The following is a 17895-nucleotide window of genomic DNA, read 5'->3' as shown; positions in this document are numbered from 1 at the left end:
GGGAAGCACGGAACATTACTGACAGATGCAAGTATATAACTGTATATATAGTATATCTCTATTTTTTACTCACTCACAGCCAGGTTCTTTCGCCAGAGGGCTCAAGGGAGTCACAGGAATTATTACATAATGTGCTGCATGAATGCATTGGGGGCCTTCCCAACAGCAGACTCCTCACCCCAGTCACTCTGCACAGAGCCTGGGAGCCATACCCCCTAGGGCTTGCATTCCTGAGTGCCCGGGAATGCAATTCAACACCTGCTTGACCTAGCGCAGTACCTGTCTCTTCCACTTTCCTTCTTCTACACCCCGCTTTCCTTCCCGTGACTTACAGCCAGCCAAGGGGACACACATAGACTAAAATGCTAATCTCTGCATCAGTGTCTCACTGATGGTTCTCTCCAAAATGGAATATATGTGAGGCAAAGACTGGACACCAGCAGGCAGCTTGGGTTCCAGGTATATCTTTTTCATAAGCCACCTTTCTCTATTTCAGGAAACACAGTAACAGTCCAACACTGAAGAAATCTTAGAGTACAGGTACGTTCCCCACCATGGCTGGCAGAGCTGCGGGAAAGCTAGAGTGGCTGTCCTAGCATGTGACCTCCAGGAGGGCTGCTGTCTACCTGGGGAGCTCAGCTGTGCCCTCTTTATTACAAAGTCCCAGACCAGGAGTTTCAGAATTCCCTGAGGGGGTTAAAATGGGAGAGAAAAAAAATACCTAAGGCCTCCCAATAGACATAAACCAGACACAGATGCATTTCCAAGTGGAAATAAGGCCATCTGGAGGTAAGGATGAATCCCACTGACTCCAAGCAAACGGAGAAACCCCTTTCCCATCAGCAGCAACAGCTGGAAGTGGGCACAGGGGTTGAGTACTCATGGAGGTGGGACTGAGAAGGGCATCTAGAAGGGGTGGCAGCAGGGGAGGAATGGGAGAGGACAGTGGGTGGGGCCCGGGATGCCCAGATATAGGAGTGCGGGGGTTCAAGGGAGGGCCTCCCAGACCCTGAGAATGGCTATCGAAAGAAAAAATGGGGTGTGGGGCCTTGATCACATAACTTTGGAGAAATCCTGAAGACTCTCCCACTAGAGAATTCCCAACGGACACAGGAACCCTAAACACTGGAATCCTAAAATGAAAGAAACTTTTTAACTCTATTCCTGCTTAATATGGCATTTTCCAAAGTCTTCTGGCAACTCAACACCCTCCAACCCTTACCCCCTCCCACCCCAATAAACTCTGTCAAAGTCTTCATTACAGTCAGGGAGATACTGGGTTGAATCATGGCGACCCACCCACACCTGTACTCAGTCTCACATTGAGCGCAGTTTCTTTCTTTCTTTCTTTTAAGATTTTATTTATTTATTTGACAGAGAGATCACAAGTAGGCAGAGAGGCAGGCAGAGAGAGAGGAGGAAGCAGGCTCCCTGCTGAGCAGAAAGCCCCATGTGGGACTCAATCCCAGGACCCTGAGACCATGACCTGAGCTGAAGGCAGAGGCTTAACCCACTGAGCCACCCAGGTGCCCCCTTGAGCACAGTTTCTTGTCAGCATGATGTCACGGGGAACAAGGGGGGAACTGAGCTGGCCTAAGGCAGCTTCCGCCTTCCACTCCATAAATGAGCCTCAAAGTAGTCCATGTTCCTGGTGCTGAGAGGGCAGTGAGGCACCCTGGGGAACAAGCAGCTTCAGGAACAGGCTACACTGTCTTATGGGGCTGAGGAGATGAGGAAGAAATGTTACTCAGAACCTTTACAAAGAAGCTGAAGCAAAAGAGCTTCACAGATGTAGGCTGACATCACACGAAGAACATCCGCACCAGCCAAGCGGGAAAGGCTGAGGCTGGGATCTGCGGGGCGTGGGCTTGGCAAATAGCCCCTGGCAGATTTTTCCAAAAGTCTATGTTCAGTTCCTGCCTCCTCAAAGGCATTACTTCCCCTCCCACCTTATGCTCCCAAGACACACAAATCCAAAACATGCTCCACAGCTCATAAACAATTCACTACTAGGATTAAGAACATACAAACATAATTTGGGTTTCAAATATTTCTATCACAGTAAGACACCTGAAACAGCAATACCTTTATTTTTCCAACTCAGCAAATCCATTTCTATAAAAACAAATCAGAAAACCTCAACTACCAAATTATCAAATACTAGCTTTTAGAATACCCATTCTTGAAACAATGGAACAAATGCAAATAAACTGGAATTCGTTTCAACCCAGAGGAACAGGGGGCAGCCCCAGTCTTCAGGGAAAGGATCCAAGGACATAGCCAGCTGGAAGGGAGCAGCCTGAAGCTTTTAGCATTAACGGCAGCAATGCTCCCCCAATGTCCCCGGCCCTGGGCCACGTAGTCCCTTCTCTCAGCACATCTCCCTCCTGTCCACGGCCACACTAGAGGCAGGAACATTGGGTCCTCTGGGGGCAGGAACCGAGGGCTGCTCAGAGAAACTGAAGCTGCATTTTAAAGAGGAATGGGTGTCATTCCCCTCATGCCCCGGTCTCTTTTTTCTTTAAGGGTTTCGGGACGTTCTTGTTACACTCCATCAACCTCATGAGCTCCTAAAGCCCAGGAAGGCGGGGTCTAAAATTGGACTGAAAGGACACCCTGAAAGACCAGGCCCTGGCTCGCATCTGCGGCTTCTCTCTAGAAGATGGACGGCCAAGGCCAGGCAGGGTCCAGCCCACCTCTCTTCAAGGCCACACCAGGGAGACCCTCTGGGCCAAATCACCTCCCAGTCCTACAATGCATGAAACAAGCCTGTGTTGTAGCCCTGGCTGCCGTCTCCTACAGGGACAGTCTGCACCATGGCCAGGGAGCAACTGCCATGTGCACCTCGGCCCTGGATGAGCAGGGCTGCCAGCCAGCAAGGCTCCTGCAGCATCCAGGAACCAGTTCTCAGATTCCAAAGTCAGAGGGCAATTTTCTGCCTGAGACCTAACAATCAAACTGAGAGGAACTGCCTTCCGGCTTCCACAGCAGAGACAGTGGTGCCAGGAAGGGTTGGTGGTGAGGCCAGACAGAAAGGGAAGCCAAGTTCTAGGCGCCCCACCCAACTCTCCTCCAGCAAATTCTTTGTGCTGGTATGTGGTGGACTACAGCCCCATCACATGGACCAGTAGATTATAAAAGACAAAGTGTTCATTCATACTAAGATGGAGTTTAGACACTTTTAGTCTTCAACTTTTTCTCAGTGACTGTTTTAGGTTTTGTGGACCAACCTGTCTCTGTGGCAACTACTCAGCTTGGCACTGGTGGCACAACCACAGTCACAGACAAGTGACCCTAAAGGTGTGGCTGTTCCAGTGAAACCACATTTACTAAATGAGGGGGCAAATTTCCTGGCCACACTTGGCCAAGCCCTGGTCTATCGAGTCACCCAGGCCTCAGCCTTATGCAGAGAAAGCTACCCACCCCCACACTGATGACAAGTGGCATGGCATGGCACCAAGAGCCCCGAGCCTCACAGAAGCACAACGTGACACCCCAACACGTGCAGAGCCTTAACACCATGGAGATGGACGACCGGGACAGGCCAGTCCCGACCCAGCTCAAGAATGCTTCAGTCCTCGATTCGAGTGGCACTCGTCCAGGCTGCCGGCTAGCGTGGTCTTTCACACATTTTCCTCTTCAGCAGAATGTGGCCCTGGCTTGCCGCAGGGGCTTCCCCACACACTTCTGACCGCTCTGGCTTTTCCCTGCAGAGGAGGCGCAAGCCATGCAAGCCAACCCCACCTCGGGTCTGCAGAGCATCGTAGCAGCTGACTCAAGCCCCCACACATCTGCCACGTACTCTGTCCCAAGTGAGCCCTACAGCCACAGAGGGCACGCCTTCTCATCTTTTATAAAAACATTGTTGGAAGAGTTAAGAGTATATTTTAGGCTTTTTATTAAAATTTTGTGTGCACATATCTGTGTTTTACACAATTTGTTTTCAGAGAGGAGGAACCGTCATTTCAAGAAGTCTCTACTGTACCCATAGCGCCCCCGGCGTCCCAGGCCCACCCGGAGAAGATGGCCGTGCTCAGTCTGGGGCACTGGCACTGGGCGAATCAAGAGAACACCAAGGCCATGCATGTGTACTGCTGACTTTTGCTGTGTCGCCAGGACCAGTCACTGTGTATCTATGTAAGCTACAGCATCGCTAGCAAGTGGCAAGATCAAGTGTTATCACTGGAAAAATAGATGAAGCTCTACTATGATGTTAATGACCTCAACCCCTCAGCCATGAGAACACTGATGTGTTCCAGTTTTTAACTTAGAAACATTTTGTTTCTACAAGAAATAGTCTACTGAATCCTGAGCTTGGTGCTGTGTTGTCTTATGATTAACTCCTCTTGATGTTTTACAAATTAGATTATCTAGTAAAAAGACTTCGTGATGCAAAGGAATTACAATTCATCCTGGAAACATTCTAAATGAGACACTGCTTTTTTTTTTTTTTCACAAAATCCCTTCAAAAACTCCAGCGTCTTCCTCAAACATACAGTCAAACTCTACCCAAGGAAATTAATATTAATGCAATCAAAATTTTCAGGTGCATAAAAATTCATTTCTTTATCAAAATGAAAGGAGCAATCATGAGTTACTAAGTTAGCCACACTAATCATGCAAATTTATAATTCTGAGTCCCCTGACTGGACATAAGAACCCATCTGAGGTTCCACAGAAAGTGTCGGTCGGTTGGGGACGCCACAAAATGGAAGAGTAAGTGAAAACAGTGGCAGAGTGAAATGTCTTCATTTTTAGTAATTTTGCCCATGGCCAAGAAAACCAGTAAAGACAAAGCCTTCCTTCCCATTGCATGTGGGCTGTCACAGAGGCGGGTGAGGAGACCTGTGCCAACACCACAGCTCTCCTGCCAGCAAGCCCAACAGGCACCTCTCTCAGCCAGGGTTCTTCCCGTGGCTGCCTCCTGCCACCACATCTCACTCCCACACACGGGTATTCACTGAGCTACTTTTCTTTGCAGAAAATGTCTTTCTTTTTGCCATCATGCTGGAATATAAGCCCAGAAAAAAACAAAAGCATCCACACCTCAGTGCTGAGTCCCCACAGTAAACACAGCTCACATCTCCCAGCAGCATTCTGGTAAACACAGGAAAGGAACTTAAAAACTCAGTTATTTACTTTCTTTTAAACAAAAGAAACATAAGCAGTGTCAGCCTGCTTCCAATCGGACATTCCCACAAACCCATACAACTGTATTCTGCTGCACTAGGCCATCAGGCAGCTCCTAGGCCTCAGCATTGCTGATGTTTCAGGCTGCACGGCCCTGTCTGTAGCTGCCCTATGCACCACAGGACGGTTCACGGCAACCCAGCCCCCAGCCGCTGGACCCCAATGGCACCCTCCCTCAGTCCTAACAACCAAAAACGTCCTCAGATGTTGCTGGATGCTCCCTGGGGTCAAGATCACTCCAGGTAGAAACTGCTGCCTGACAAGACTCTTACTCAGTCTCTGCAGGGAAAATAAGGCCAAGCGGTTTTACCTAGTTGTTAAAATGCTGTCAAGTCCTGGACTTTGGTCATATCACCAAAAATGCTTTCTGTATCAACAACCATGTGCCAGCTGCCCTCAAGGAAGGGATGCCCAGGACATTCTGGGGTGCACCAGTCCTCCCTCATAGAGCCCATGCCATGAGGGCTGGGCCTCTACCTCAGAGACAACTAACATCAAAACCCACCCCCGACCCAACTCTTTAAATCACCCCTCAGCTCCCCCGGTTTCCCAAGGGGACTCCCGCCACCACAGTGTCCTAGGAGCTCCCTGAAGGACACCAGGCCCCACCCCGCTCGAAGACCCTGTGCAAGTGCTCTTCTCCTCCGGTCTCAGAAGCTGCCTCTGTGAGATGGGCGATGGGGAGTTGACCGGATGACACCGCCCCCCCCAACCCCCTCCCGTTCTGCCACACTCCAGGGCAGCACTCACTAGCAACCAGAAACTGTGGGCCTGCAGACAGCCCACAAGCCAGGAGCAAAGCCAACTTCCCTGAAAGGTCAGAGCCAGGGCCCATTCGTCCCAGAGAAAGAGAAAAGTACCCGAACACTCAGCTGGCATTAAGCAGCTGTGCAAAATGAAACCATCACTAACCACCTTCCTTGACAATGCTGTACACTGAACACAATTATGAAGTAGTATTTGTGGATTAAAAACACAAGTGTTTTGGGGGAAAACCTGCTACTTGTTTGCATAAAATAAAGTGCTGTGATGTATTAAAACCTCAGTGCCTACTCATAATTTCATCTTTATCACTGTAAGGAAATGTAAAATGACACTTGAACCAGAGTCAAGAACCCCATTCCCCACACTGTCATGAAGTTATCACATATCAACAGAGGAAAAAAACAAAACCAAATGTTGAGGTATTGAGTCCCCTGATTTTAACAGCTCAGTCTGTCTTCCACACAGGAAGGAAGAGGGCCCCCCACAGAAACCTAACAACAGATCAAACCAAGACAGCTCCTGTTTAGTCTGACCCACTTCTCAGGTGATTTATAATGTGTTTCACCAGAAGACCAGTTTTAGAAGGAAAAATAACATGACACGGTCCAAGCAAAACTCTCAAAAACTTTGAGAAATTCATAATACTCTTTGGTATTGCTGGGCTCTTCATTCCCAACCTCCATCCTCCCGTCACTCTTCGACCTCCTCCTCTTCCTCGTCCTCATCCTCATCCTCATCCAGACTTAAGCTTTTGCTGTAAGGCATGTGGCTCTTAGACCCCTCTTCCTCCTCCCGAGCAAAGAGCTTCTTAAAAACTTCAAACTCCTCAGTGGAGGAACAGGCTGTCCTGGCCAGAAACTCAGCTTCTGAGACTCTGAGAATGTCCTTAAGAAGAGGATTGGGAATCTGTGTCTGACCCTTCTTATCAGGGGTTTGGTACCGTCCTAGGCGCTCGAGGAACACGTGTCTCTGCTTGATCTTGGTTATGGAGTATTGCAGGAAGTCGGTCCGCACCATGTCTGAGTGTTTAACCCCCATCCTAAAATAGGCATACTGGGAAGACAGACACAGTTAGAGGAGTCCCGGGCACAGTAACCTACAACCTGTCCTGCCACTGTCTGTAATCAATGCAAGCTATCCAAAGTACTCACAAAAAAGCTGCCCAACCAGCGGTGCCAGGACTCTCTATGATGCCCTGCATTTGTGTGATGGCTAACAGTTTTCAAAGCATTTTCAAATTCATATTGAGAAAAACTTAGCAGAAAATAAAGGGGCAAGAGGGATAAATTCAGTTGTTTCTCAGAAAAAAAAATATGAGTACTGAAAGAACAGGCAAAAAATTCAGCAAACATCTAGCAATTTGACCTAAGTTGTCATAATTGTTACCCCAAAATTAGGACAACTGTCAAAATTATGCTTCCAAAATCAATATGCAGAATATGTTCTAAAGAAAGGAAGATTTTTAGCTCTTTTTAAATTAGCTACTTCAAAGAGAGACCCCATTTGGACCCTAGGAATAGGACTGGGTCGTTCATTATTAACAGCAGAAAAGCTGCAGGGTAGGTTTTCTGTAAAGAAGTGAAAGACCAGAGCTAGGTTCTCTCTGGCTGGTATATGCAAAGAGGATCTAAGCTTTTCAGCTCATCCACTCGCCCTCGGGGTGCCTGTGGCTTCTCTTTCATGGAAATGACCCTCACTACAACTAACATTACTTCCCAAATCCCCTACTGGTCATCCTCACCTGGAATTTGTATTCCAGTTCACCGGGGTCCTCCCGAAGAACATAGGGGCATCTGTGTAAAATCTTGGTCACCTGTTGTACCGTGAAAAGACATTTCTCCTTGAGAACACCAACAATGCTGTCAATGTCCCTCTGATGCATGGTGAAGATTTCAGGGCAACAGAGAAGCACCGTCTTTAGTTTCCCTGCAGAACATAAAAAAAGATAAGTATATAATTTTAGGATATTACAGAAAAACAAGGGGCTCACCACATCTAAGCCAGCATTTGAAAAGAGAAGAAGGATGCACTCCTCCCCGTTAGTGGCGGTTTCCAAAGCCTGCCCAGGAGCACATGGCAGTGGGAGGGACCAGAAGAACACATCTCCTCACTGACCACCTCCCTGCTATAAAAAGGAGGCCTCTTACTGGCCTCCCAGCTGAATGGCATAAACCTCTTATTCTTGGCTTCCTCCCCTTGCCCTCTTCATCTAAAGAATTTCCCAGGGGATCTACTGGAAGGAGCAGACAGTAGAAGGAGACAGTAGATTCCCCCACATGGGGGCTGCAGGTTTACACTTCGTTCCACAATAAAATAGTCACTGAAGCGAACAACCAATGTTCCTAAGATCTGGGAGCCCGAACTCAATGAAAAGGGAGTTCCACGATTGTTAGGGTCCGTAATCAAAGGAGCGAGACTAATACAAAGTGAAGGTCAAGCAAAGTTTTATTTCATGCCAAGCATCATTAATCAAACCGACCAGTTTGATTCTTTGTTTGACATTCGCTTTATATCAGTCTTGCTCCTTTGATTACAGACCCTAACACGATAATAATTATTAATACAGTAATAACGAGAATACTCATGAGGCACAGCCACAAACATTAATGCCCTAATTAGTGGGGTGACCATATCTTTTATCACATTAGGGCAACACTGAGCAAAAGAGGTCCTATTAACGGATTAGGGTAACTGAGACTACCAATGGGAAATTGGGGCCTATGGTCTTCCCATGGATAGCTGGGCAAAATTCAGCACCTGGAAACTTAAAATCACTTATTTAAACTGGTATTAACAATCTTTCTAACAGATGAGCTACTCATTGTCTTGCTAAAATGTCTCTAGAATGACTTTCAGGAGTTTGGATTTTCCCTCTGCAGCAGAAGGCTTTGCTAAACTTCGTAACATGTAATCACAGCATTTAACTATTAAATTTAGCCTTTTAGATTATACTGCAACAGGCAATCTGTCAAGAGAACCGCATAAGGCTATATTCTTCCTTATCTTCTGAAAGCCTCTGAAATACATCGCCAAACAACAGTATCTCCCCCCCCACCACCAACAATATCTTATCAGTAGGGATCAAAAAATGAAGCAGGGGCGCCTGGGTGGCTCAGTGGGTTAAGCCGCTGCCTTCGGCTCAGGTCATGGTCCCAGGGTCCTGGGATCGAGTCCCGCATCGGGCTCTCTGCTTAGCAGGGAGCCTGCTTCCTCCTCTCTCTCTGCCTGCCTCTCCGTCTACTTGTGATTTCTGCCTGTCAAATAAATAAATAAAATCTTTAAAAAAAAAAAAAAAAAAAAAAAAAATTAAGCAATACAGTGGCCCTCCTGGGGTCAACGTGCATAAGGATCCCTGGGACTCTCATGGGCTCCCAGCCCCCTTCTCCTCAAGGTCTACCCCGGGGATCCAATGAAATCCTAGAATCCTTGAGATGTGAATCTTATTGGGGGAATAGTCACTTCTCTGTTTCTTAGGAGTCTGGGACAATCTCGGGTTCCACTGGAACCCAAATCTTTACAAGGGACCTTATAGAAAGCCTTTGGCTTTACGTTGTACAGACAACACTTCAAGCTAAGGTAAATATCAATGACTGCATAGGTACGTGAACGTTACTGCCACACACTGACCTCTACCTGCTGAGCACAAGCACATACCACAGGCTCACCACCCATTCAGTGTTCCAGAAGCTAGGGCCCCCACACTGAGCAAACCAGACAAGTGCCCCCATTCCCTCTGGCAGTGCCATCTGCAGAGGTCACTGCTTCTCACCTCCAAGCCAAACCACACATTACTCTCAAGAACTTCCCCCAGAACCCTCCCCTAGCCCATCCCATCTGGGTTACTTGCCCCCCAAACCCAACTCCTCAGCACTGGACATAAAATCAGGGCCTTCTTGTACCTTCTCCAAGACCAAGCTTTCGCAGATAGCCAGAGCGCTTCTTCATGTGCAGTATAGGCAGTTTCAACAACTGAGGACTTTGCTTCAAGGCCATGTACACAGGCTCTGGGTTCAAACCCAAGAGTATTAATTCTGAAATGATGTCCAGCAACTGTTGAGTGTGTGTACTTGGCCACAGATGGAGCAATCCGTTAATGTGGACGTCACTGAAACCCATGTCCAGGAGGGAACTGATGACCTTCTCTCGCTCCACAAATCCTGGAGCCACAGGAGTCCTCCGCTTCTCAAGGGAGTACTGAGTGAAACGCATCCTGCACGCTGGTTCCTGCACGTACGTTCTGGATTCCACATGGGATAACTTCTCAAGGCCCCCTCCATTGGAGGCTGTGGTCAGTTTATACAATAAACATGGACACGTCCTTTTCTGTTCTCCTCGATGGGTCTGCCTAGCAACATGGGCCCAGGTGAGGGGGACCAGGCGGTGCCAGTCGAAGACCTGTGAGACACAGCACCAAACGGAGATCAGCTCCTCACCACTCCAATGCAGAGGAGACCACGGGATTCTGGAGCCATGTTATTTAGTACCTTGGTCCCACAGAACAATAGCAAGCTTTACAACAACCTGCAAACTCCAATCTGAGCATGAAAAGCCTGCAGAGAAGGCAGCGTTCGTACAGAGAACAGAGCATCATGACAGCCAAACAAGTCTCTACCAGCTCCTGGAACCCTAACAGAGGGGACATAGCAGGGAGGAGCAGAAGAGAACTATCCCAAGGCCAGCGGTAAAGGGCGTTTGGGTGTGTGCCGGTCCTTTTCCTCTACCCTCTAAGGGGCAGCGCCTGGTGCAGCAGATTGAATTGAAAATAGAGGAGCAGGAAGACAGAAACCAAAGTGTATCAGTATTCACGTGACCGCTCACAAAAGGGGTCGCACCCTAAACCTAAGTCCCGGCTCAACACTCAGGAAGCAGAGAGGCTTCTGCAGGAGGAACGTAGGAGATGATGTGGCGGTAAAACCAGGCAGGAGAGACCACCCTGGAGCCGCACTCCCGGAAGCCTGCTTTTCTGCAGAGATTGCGAATCTCCGAGAAGCCCTCAAGCCCTCGTTCTCTGTCGCTATGTCCCACGTACGACAGCAGGCAATCACTCCCAGGCCAACAGCGAGGGGGCGAGCTGGTTCCCACCCTGAAGCCCGGGACCTCACGCGCGTCCGCACACTCCCGACCCCGCCCCACAGGACCCAGCTCCACACACCCCGCGTCACAGGACCCGGAGCCACAGGACCCAGCTCCACACAACCCGCGTCACAGGATCCCGCTCCACAGGACCCGGCCCCACAGACCCCGCGCCACAGGACCGGTCAGATGCCCACGCCAAGCGCCCGAGCGCTCCACGCTCTCGCGCTCCCGTCCTATCGGCGCGCCCGCCGCTCCCTCCACCCAGCCGCCGGGAAGGCTCCGCTTGCCAGAAAAAACACCCGGCGGCGGCTCCTCCGCAACCGCGCAGAGCCCCAGCACCGAGCGCCACCTCACCTGCCGGCCGAGCGCCGCCATGGCCTCCAAGAGGCGACTCGCCGGTCCGCACTTCCGCTTTTCCCCCGGCAAGCGCTTCCGCCCTCGGCTGTCCGCATTCCGCCCTCCCGCTGGCAAGCGCGTGCGCGCGGAAGGCGCGTTCCGCCGCGGCCCCGCCCCTGCTCCTCCTGCCGGCGCCGCCCGGCTTTTTCGTCCTCCAGGGCTCTCCGCCCCGCACGGCAAAAGCACAGCGCCCTCCCTCGCACCCGCTCCGCACCGGTGCGGGCGGTCTGGCGCGTCGGAGCGCGGGTACGCAGGGGCGCGGGGCTCCCTCCCCGCTCGTTGGCTGCCTCCCCCTGGCGGGCGCTCCCGGCACTGCGCCGGCCCCGCCCCGAGACTCGGAGTCGGAAACTCAGAGTCCCCGCCCCGCGGCCGCCGGGGAGGCTGGTTTGTTCGCCGATTGTCACTCCAGCTTTCTTCTTCAAATGTCCAGCTGTCGACACCTCGGAATAAACTTGTGCTTTACATTCGAAACTTTAAAGATCCCCTCGTGAGCCATCCGACCCCGGGATGGAGCCCGTCCGCGAGCCTAAACCGGAAACCGGCGCCGGGAGTGAGGCGCGGAAACTGCCGCCATCTGGGCTCCCAGCGGGCGCGTAGGAAGACCTACCGCCTGAGGCTTTCCGCGGGGAACACCCTCAGGGCGCCGGACCTACTGTCACCCCGTGGGATGGATTTGGAGAACTATTTCTCGTAAGCCCGTCCCCGGAGAGCCAGCACTTGGCCTGGGTAGGGCGTTGTACATCTGTAACTTGTTAAAGGTGTTACAAGCATCGTAAATACTACAAGGAAAACACTTTTTAGTTTTTTCACTCTGGAGAAGAGTTCTTAGGATATCATGAAATTAACTTGAATTCTGAAAAGTAAACGTCACTTCTTACTACGCACTTCACAAAATGTGCTCCTGAAATCCACGACTCTGCAGCCTCTCCCCCTGCTACATCAGCCAGTCTCTCGGAAGGCAGGGACTCGTGCAATGAGTTCCAAAGGAAGGGCAGGGTGGTAGCCCCTCACCTCAAGGTCGGGAGTTAACTCAACTGCTATCTGGGCGTCCTGAGATATTGAGAGACAGCCGAGTGCTCCCCAAACCAACAGCAGAAAACGAGCACAGAACTTGACCAAAGCTGCATGGCCCATGAGCATTTTCCTGAGGACTCCGCCAGAGTCTTCAACCTGCGGAGAGTGAGGGCGTGGTGGAGAGCGGGTGGGGGTGTCTGGGTTTTTTCTTCTCTTCTTTTCTTAGCAAGGAAAAGAATGAAAGGTTTCCCTTTTACTTCTAACCACTCCCTCCTCTCCAACACAGATCAAATAAAGGCTGCTTTGCACCTGCTCCTTGAGCTTCTTGATCCTGTTTCAGACAGTATGGGTTGGAGCCTGGAAGGGAGGAGACATCTAAGTGTGCTAGAGACCCCCAGGCACCTGAACCAGATGGGAAGGAGACGGGGGTGGATGTCCAGCACAGACGTAGGGCTGGATATCCAGAGGGTTGTGGGGAGGGCATCAGGGTGAGCAGCAGGACCCAGGCAGAGAGTGGGCTGGAGCAGTTGAGCAGAGGAGAAGGGAAGTGCCTAAGGACAGCTGGTCCCCACCCAGCCTCCTTAGACTGAACAAGGGGCAGGGCTCGGGGCCAAACCAGGAGAGGGACCCCCAAGCTGATGGAGGCTGAACCCTCTCCAGTGAGGGCAAGTGCGGGTACACAAACGTAAATGAAACGCTTCCCACACCAGTATCGTGGAACAGTTCAGACAGTCATAGTCATGATTCACTACAAAATTACTTTAATTTGTAAGTGTTCAAAAAAATAAGTTAATGAAATAGTCTGGTCATCTGGCTAATCAGTTCTACAAACTCCACACATGAGATGAGCACATGTCGAGTCAGGGGAAACAAACACACATGTATATATACAAAATCAGAAAGATTAAAGACTCTGAAGTTCACAAATAAAAGCCCTTTAACAGCGCAAAACTCAACCGAACACTAGAATGCTTTTCCAAGGTCATGTGAAAAATGAATTCCAAGTCTATTTATAAACCTAAAATCTGGTAACACCACTGGCTTTTGTCCTAGCACTTCTCAAACTTGCACGGGAGTTTTTATAAAGTGAATTGGGCCTAATGCTTGCGAATTTACTTCCTTTGCCTGGATGGGGCTTGAAAACACCTTGATCCCTAGCGAATGAAGAAGAGCAGCGGAGAACTGGAGTTGGCTCCTCAGGGATCTCCCGTAGGGCACAAGGCCTCTCAGGGCTCCAGCGCCCATGCCACCTCCCTGGCACACCTGCTCTCTGTCTCCAGGCTCACACCGGACAGCGCTCCGCTTTCTGAGAAAGAAGACGACAATGTATCGGTGTTAACACAAGATTCTAAGACACTTGCTTCTCTCTGATAAAATTTCTAGGAACAAAAGACATTGGCAGGGCTCTTGAGAACTCGCCTGACACTGCTGCAGTGTCCCCAGCCCCCATCAGGGTGCTGCGGGGAGTCTATGCCTGGACCCCCCAACACCAGCTGGGTCCACCCACCCTGAGCAGCGGCAGCCAGACACACCGGCCTACTGCCACCCACCTCTGCAGCCAGGAGCCTCATTGGAAGAGCCAGGGGCCCTTGGGTCCCCTAAGAGCATGTCACTCGCTGTCTGCAGCCTTACCCTCCCCTTCTGCTGGCTTAGGCCACCTCTGGCTGCTCTCAAACCCTCTGGCCCCCGCCCCAAGCCCCTCCTCTGCGTGCCTCCTTGTCAGGGGCTCCCCTGGGTGCTCACCCACCTTCTATGGACCCAGTGATGTTCAAGGACCTCTGGAACAGAATCAAGCCCCATTTGTTCCACAGGTAACAAGCCAGCTACAGGCCCTGACATTTGTGTCCAGGACAGCATGGAGGAGGGAGCTGCCTCCTCCCCAGACCCAGGAAGATCACCTGGGAAAAATCTTCCTTACCTTCTTTGCACATGTCATGTATCTTACCTGGCTTGTTCATGTGACACACCTCATCCCAGGTGTAGTTAGCAAGATTTACGGGCTGTGTCACCCAGGGGTCTGTCACCAGCTTCTCCAGGGTGGTACGCTGCTCGGGGACAGGCTGCAGCAGCCCAGACATGAGGTTCATGAGATCTGGAGACATAAAGACCCACCCTAGGCATGTGGCCAGAAGACCAATGGTGGGTCCGGGCTTGGGCTCAAGAAGAACAGATCTCAGAGCAGCGGGTCCCAGGTCTGCCCACCGCGAGTACCTCCGACTAGACAAGAAGTGGCCTGGGAACCTCCACTGACAAGAAACTGGGGGTTCGGGCACACGGGCCCAGCTACTTGTGGAGACCAGCCACAGGACATGCTTGTCCCCTCTGAAATGAAAGCGTTGAGTTCAGGACCTCCCATACCCTGCTCACCTAACCTCCATGCAGAGCTTCCAGAGCTCAGCCTGCTGGCCATGCAGAGCCTCCAATGACATGAGGTTCTTGTGCTCAGAGGAGAGGGAGGCAGCCACAGGCAAGCCCTGCACTGTCACCCCGGGAGGCAGCATGGGCTCTAAGAGCCTCAGCCTTGGGTCTAGATTTGAGTTCCATTTCCTATAACAATGCGGGTGTCTCCTCAACCAGGCTGCTCTGACCTCACCATCCCACAGGAGTATCTTGAGAATGCAGTGAAAGAGTACATGGAATGATTTTGTGCATGAAACAGCATGTTGCAGGAAGCACGGTTCATGGGAACCCAAACTTTAGCAAAGGTGCAAAAACCCTCTTCTAGGCTGCTAGGGACTGAACTGTCTCCACACCTGCCCCCACCCCTAGGTGAAGCCCTAACCCCCAGTGGCGCCTGGGAAGTGGTCAGCGTCACATGAAGTCATGAAGGTAGGCTCCGTGATGGGAGTAGTGTCCTTATAAGAAGAGAGACCAGGGGCACATGGGTGGCTGCGTTAAGTGTCTGCCTTTGACTCAAGTCACGATCCCAGGGTCCTAGGATCGAGCCCCACATCAGACTCCCTGCTCAGCAAGGAGCCTGCTTCTCCCTCTCAGTCTCTGCTCCTCTCCTCACTTCTGCTCACGTGCTTTCTCTCTCTCTCTCAAATAAATAAATAAATAAATAAATAAATAAAATCTTAAAAAAAATTATCGTGAGGATTTAGTCACATTGAAGTTACCCTTCTGTTCAGATTAGTGTTTGACGACTAGAAAGAAAGCAACGAGGCTATCAGCATGGACAGAGTCGCTGTGCTCAAGGAGGGGGACCAGGCGCCCTTACCTTCCGACACCAGGTATGGGGGGTGGATCGTGGCCTCCATGGTCTCCTCCAGCTCACAGAAGGGGTTCTCCTCAAAGATCAGCGTGTACAGCGTGACCCCCAGGGACCACATCTCCAGCTCTGGCCCCTTGTATCTGCAAGGGAGAGGTGGCGGTGGTATTCGGGCCATACTGGGGCTCGGCTCGCCCCACATGCGGCCCTGACAGTGGCCCCCAGCGTTTTCTGTGGCCCTTCTCAACTACACCTCCATTCCAGCACCTCCACCCCAGCCAGCCATGCTCCAGCCACATGCTGGGGAGGAAACAAAAGCAAGGCTTCATATCCAGGCAGCTGAGAGATGCCCACCACCAGATAAGAGGGTGTATAGCACGTGAGAGCAGAGCGCCTCCTGATAGGGGTGGTTCCTGGAGGAGGTGGAGAGAAGGCACAGCAGAGGGTAGGCTCCAATCCTCAAAGGAGCAGAAGGAGGGTCAAGGCAACAGCAGCAACCTAGAGAGGGTGAAGGATGCGGCAGAGGGGTCCAGGCTGGGCCAACTGGGCAACCGCCTGGGGACCAGGGTACAATGGGGCCCTGCTGCCATCTTTTGTCAGTGTAAGGATGGACCTCACCCAGCTCCCGTGCACTGGCACCTGTGAGATGGCAGCGCTCTTACCCTAAGCCTCACAGCTGCCCAAGAAATGGCAACTTCACTTTATAGAGAAGTGGGGCACTGCAGCCGAGCTGCCCGGGAGCTGGCTGGTCACTCAGCTCTGGCCCAGAGATCAGAGACCACGGAGTCAGACAGCATGGCTGAGAGACACTTGTGAGCAAGGAGAGGGCCCAGGACATCATGAGGCCGGAGACCAGGATGGGGGGCAGTCAGGAGGATAGATGTGAGGAACGTGCAAGACAAGAGGCCATAGGAGCGATGGCAAGAAAACCTCCTCCAGCACTTTGTTTTCATGTTGTTTAGAGAGACGTCAGGGCAGGTGCTCCAGAAGATGGGGACACCCTGGGGAGGACCGGAGGTCTCTGAGCAGCACTGAGAGGCACCATCACCCTGCGCTCCCCCATGGGGGCATCCCAGTCTGGGTGCAGGGGGTGCGGTGGGGAACAGACAAGCCACACAGCACATGTTAGGGTCCTGTGGACAGGACAGGTGGCCCTCTCCAACTCCAATGGCCACCACAGGACAAGACAGCAGCCAACAGCATGCTGTGGGCACCAGGCTGATCAAATTACATCTTTAGAGAAACTCCCAAGGCCCTTCCGGGACTACCCCCTTCAATATGTCCTATTGGTGGTTCTGGGTGCACATAGAGACAACAGGAGAAGGGTTTCCTGAGCATCGCCCAGGGCCCCCAGCAGCCTGCAGGCTCTGGGGCAGGGACACGCTGTCCCCCTGGTGGGAGCAGGAAGGCCAACTAGGTCCAGGCCGATGTGGGTCCTCGGCACTTGTGCCTTTGATGCTGGATGTCACGGGCTGCCAGCCCAGCCACCTGTTACTGGAATTGGCTATTGTGCCTGTCATCGCCATGACTAAACCCACCTGAAGAGAGACCCTCTCCTCCTACTTGAAGAGTCTCAACTTTTGGGCCTCCTATCCTGATCTTTCATCTTATTCTCAAAGATCCAATTACATAAAACTCCAAACACACATAAGAGTTGAGAATGTAACACTACAAAGAGCAGTGGCCATGGCCTACCTCCCCTTAGCCCACCATAGTTTGCCGGTCAGCCCACTTGGGACCAAGACCTTTATCAACACTCCACAGCCTGTGTCATGAAGAGGCACCAGCAGAAACTGTTCTCCCACCTAAACACCAAGCAGTCCTGTGGTATCCCCAGAAGATGTGAGGTCTGGCCACAGCCTGGCACTGTACGTACGGGTTTCCCATGAGGACTTCAGGGGCACAGTACTCGATCGTCCCACAGAATGTGTGAAACAGCCTGCCCTTCTCCAAGTAGGCGGCAGAGCCGAAGTCGATGAGCTTGATTGTGAAGTCCTCAGCAATGACAATGTTCTCATCCTTGATGTCCCGGTGAATGATGTTCTTGGAGCGCAGGTAGCCCACTGCTGCCACTAGCTGCAACCAGGCAATTCAAGGAAAACAGGCGTCTAAGATAAGGACTAACTTGAAAACAGGACAAACAACAAAGAAAAACACCTCTTATCTAATTCCTCAAGAACTAGTGGCAGGAAAGAATCCTGGATATGCAGACCCAATCCAGCTCAGCCGCCATGATGCAGGTC

General features: G+C 51.4%; 3 protein-coding genes across 14 annotated transcripts in view; 1 reads left to right on the top strand and 2 right to left on the bottom strand.

The window, feature by feature from the left end:
• SNED1 (sushi, nidogen and EGF like domains 1) overlaps positions 1 to 6230 on the top strand; it is an 82400-nt gene extending 76170 nt beyond the window's left edge. For all 7 annotated transcript variants that reach the window (XM_045066903.1, XM_045066897.1, XM_045066902.1 and 4 more), the window contains 2 exons: positions 497 to 540; positions 2527 to 6230. In XM_045066903.1, the coding sequence (XP_044922838.1) occupies positions 497 to 533 (37 nt within the window). In that variant the 3' untranslated portion in view covers positions 534 to 540; positions 2527 to 6230. The remainder of the gene's footprint in view (positions 1 to 496; positions 541 to 2526) is intronic.
• Positions 3882 to 11721, bottom strand: MTERF4 (mitochondrial transcription termination factor 4). The gene is made up of 4 exons (XM_004743769.3): positions 11386 to 11721; positions 9855 to 10350; positions 7697 to 7881; positions 3882 to 7008 (listed from the first exon to the last, which is right to left on the bottom strand). The coding sequence occupies exons 1-4, from the start codon at positions 11404 to 11406 to the stop codon at positions 6646 to 6648; spliced, it is 1065 nt and encodes a 354-aa protein (XP_004743826.1). The 5' UTR covers positions 11407 to 11721; the 3' UTR covers positions 3882 to 6645.
• A 1458-nt stretch (positions 11722 to 13179) lies between these two features.
• The window catches only part of PASK (PAS domain containing serine/threonine kinase), a 37294-nt gene continuing 32578 nt past the window's right edge, over positions 13180 to 17895 (bottom strand). For all 6 annotated transcript variants that reach the window (XM_013051881.2, XM_004743778.3, XM_004743776.3 and 3 more), the window contains exons 15-18: positions 17529 to 17728; positions 15662 to 15795; positions 14387 to 14533; positions 13180 to 13747 (exon numbers count right to left, since the gene is read on the bottom strand). In XM_013051881.2, coding sequence (XP_012907335.1) covers positions 13668 to 13747; positions 14387 to 14533; positions 15662 to 15795; positions 17529 to 17728 — 561 coding nt within the window. In that variant the 3' untranslated portion in view covers positions 13180 to 13667. The remainder of the gene's footprint in view (positions 13748 to 14386; positions 14534 to 15661; positions 15796 to 17528; positions 17729 to 17895) is intronic.

The sequence above is a fragment of the Mustela putorius genome, unplaced genomic scaffold, assembly GCF_011764305.1.
Source record: "Mustela putorius furo isolate JIRA1106 unplaced genomic scaffold, ASM1176430v1.1 tig00003869_pilon_pilon_pilon, whole genome shotgun sequence".
Classification (NCBI taxonomy): domain Eukaryota; kingdom Metazoa; phylum Chordata; class Mammalia; order Carnivora; family Mustelidae; genus Mustela; species Mustela putorius.
The sequence above is the reverse complement of the archived record's forward strand: the minus strand, read 5'-3'. Positions and strand labels throughout refer to the sequence as shown.

What these genes read in the sequence shown, in the direction of transcription:
- MTERF4 (XM_004743769.3), bottom strand. Translation starts at nt 11,406, where the DNA reads ATGGCGGCGCTCGGCCGGCAG. An exon ending in TGGCGGCGCTCGGCCGGCAG is followed by an intron (nt 10,351 to 11,385) that starts GTGAGGTGGCGC and finishes TGTGTCTCACAG; the next exon opens with GTCTTCGACTGGCACCGCCT. An exon ending in AACTGGAATACAAATTCCAG is followed by an intron (nt 7,009 to 7,696) that starts GTGAGGATGACC and finishes CTGTCTTCCCAG; the next exon opens with TATGCCTATTTTAGGATGGG.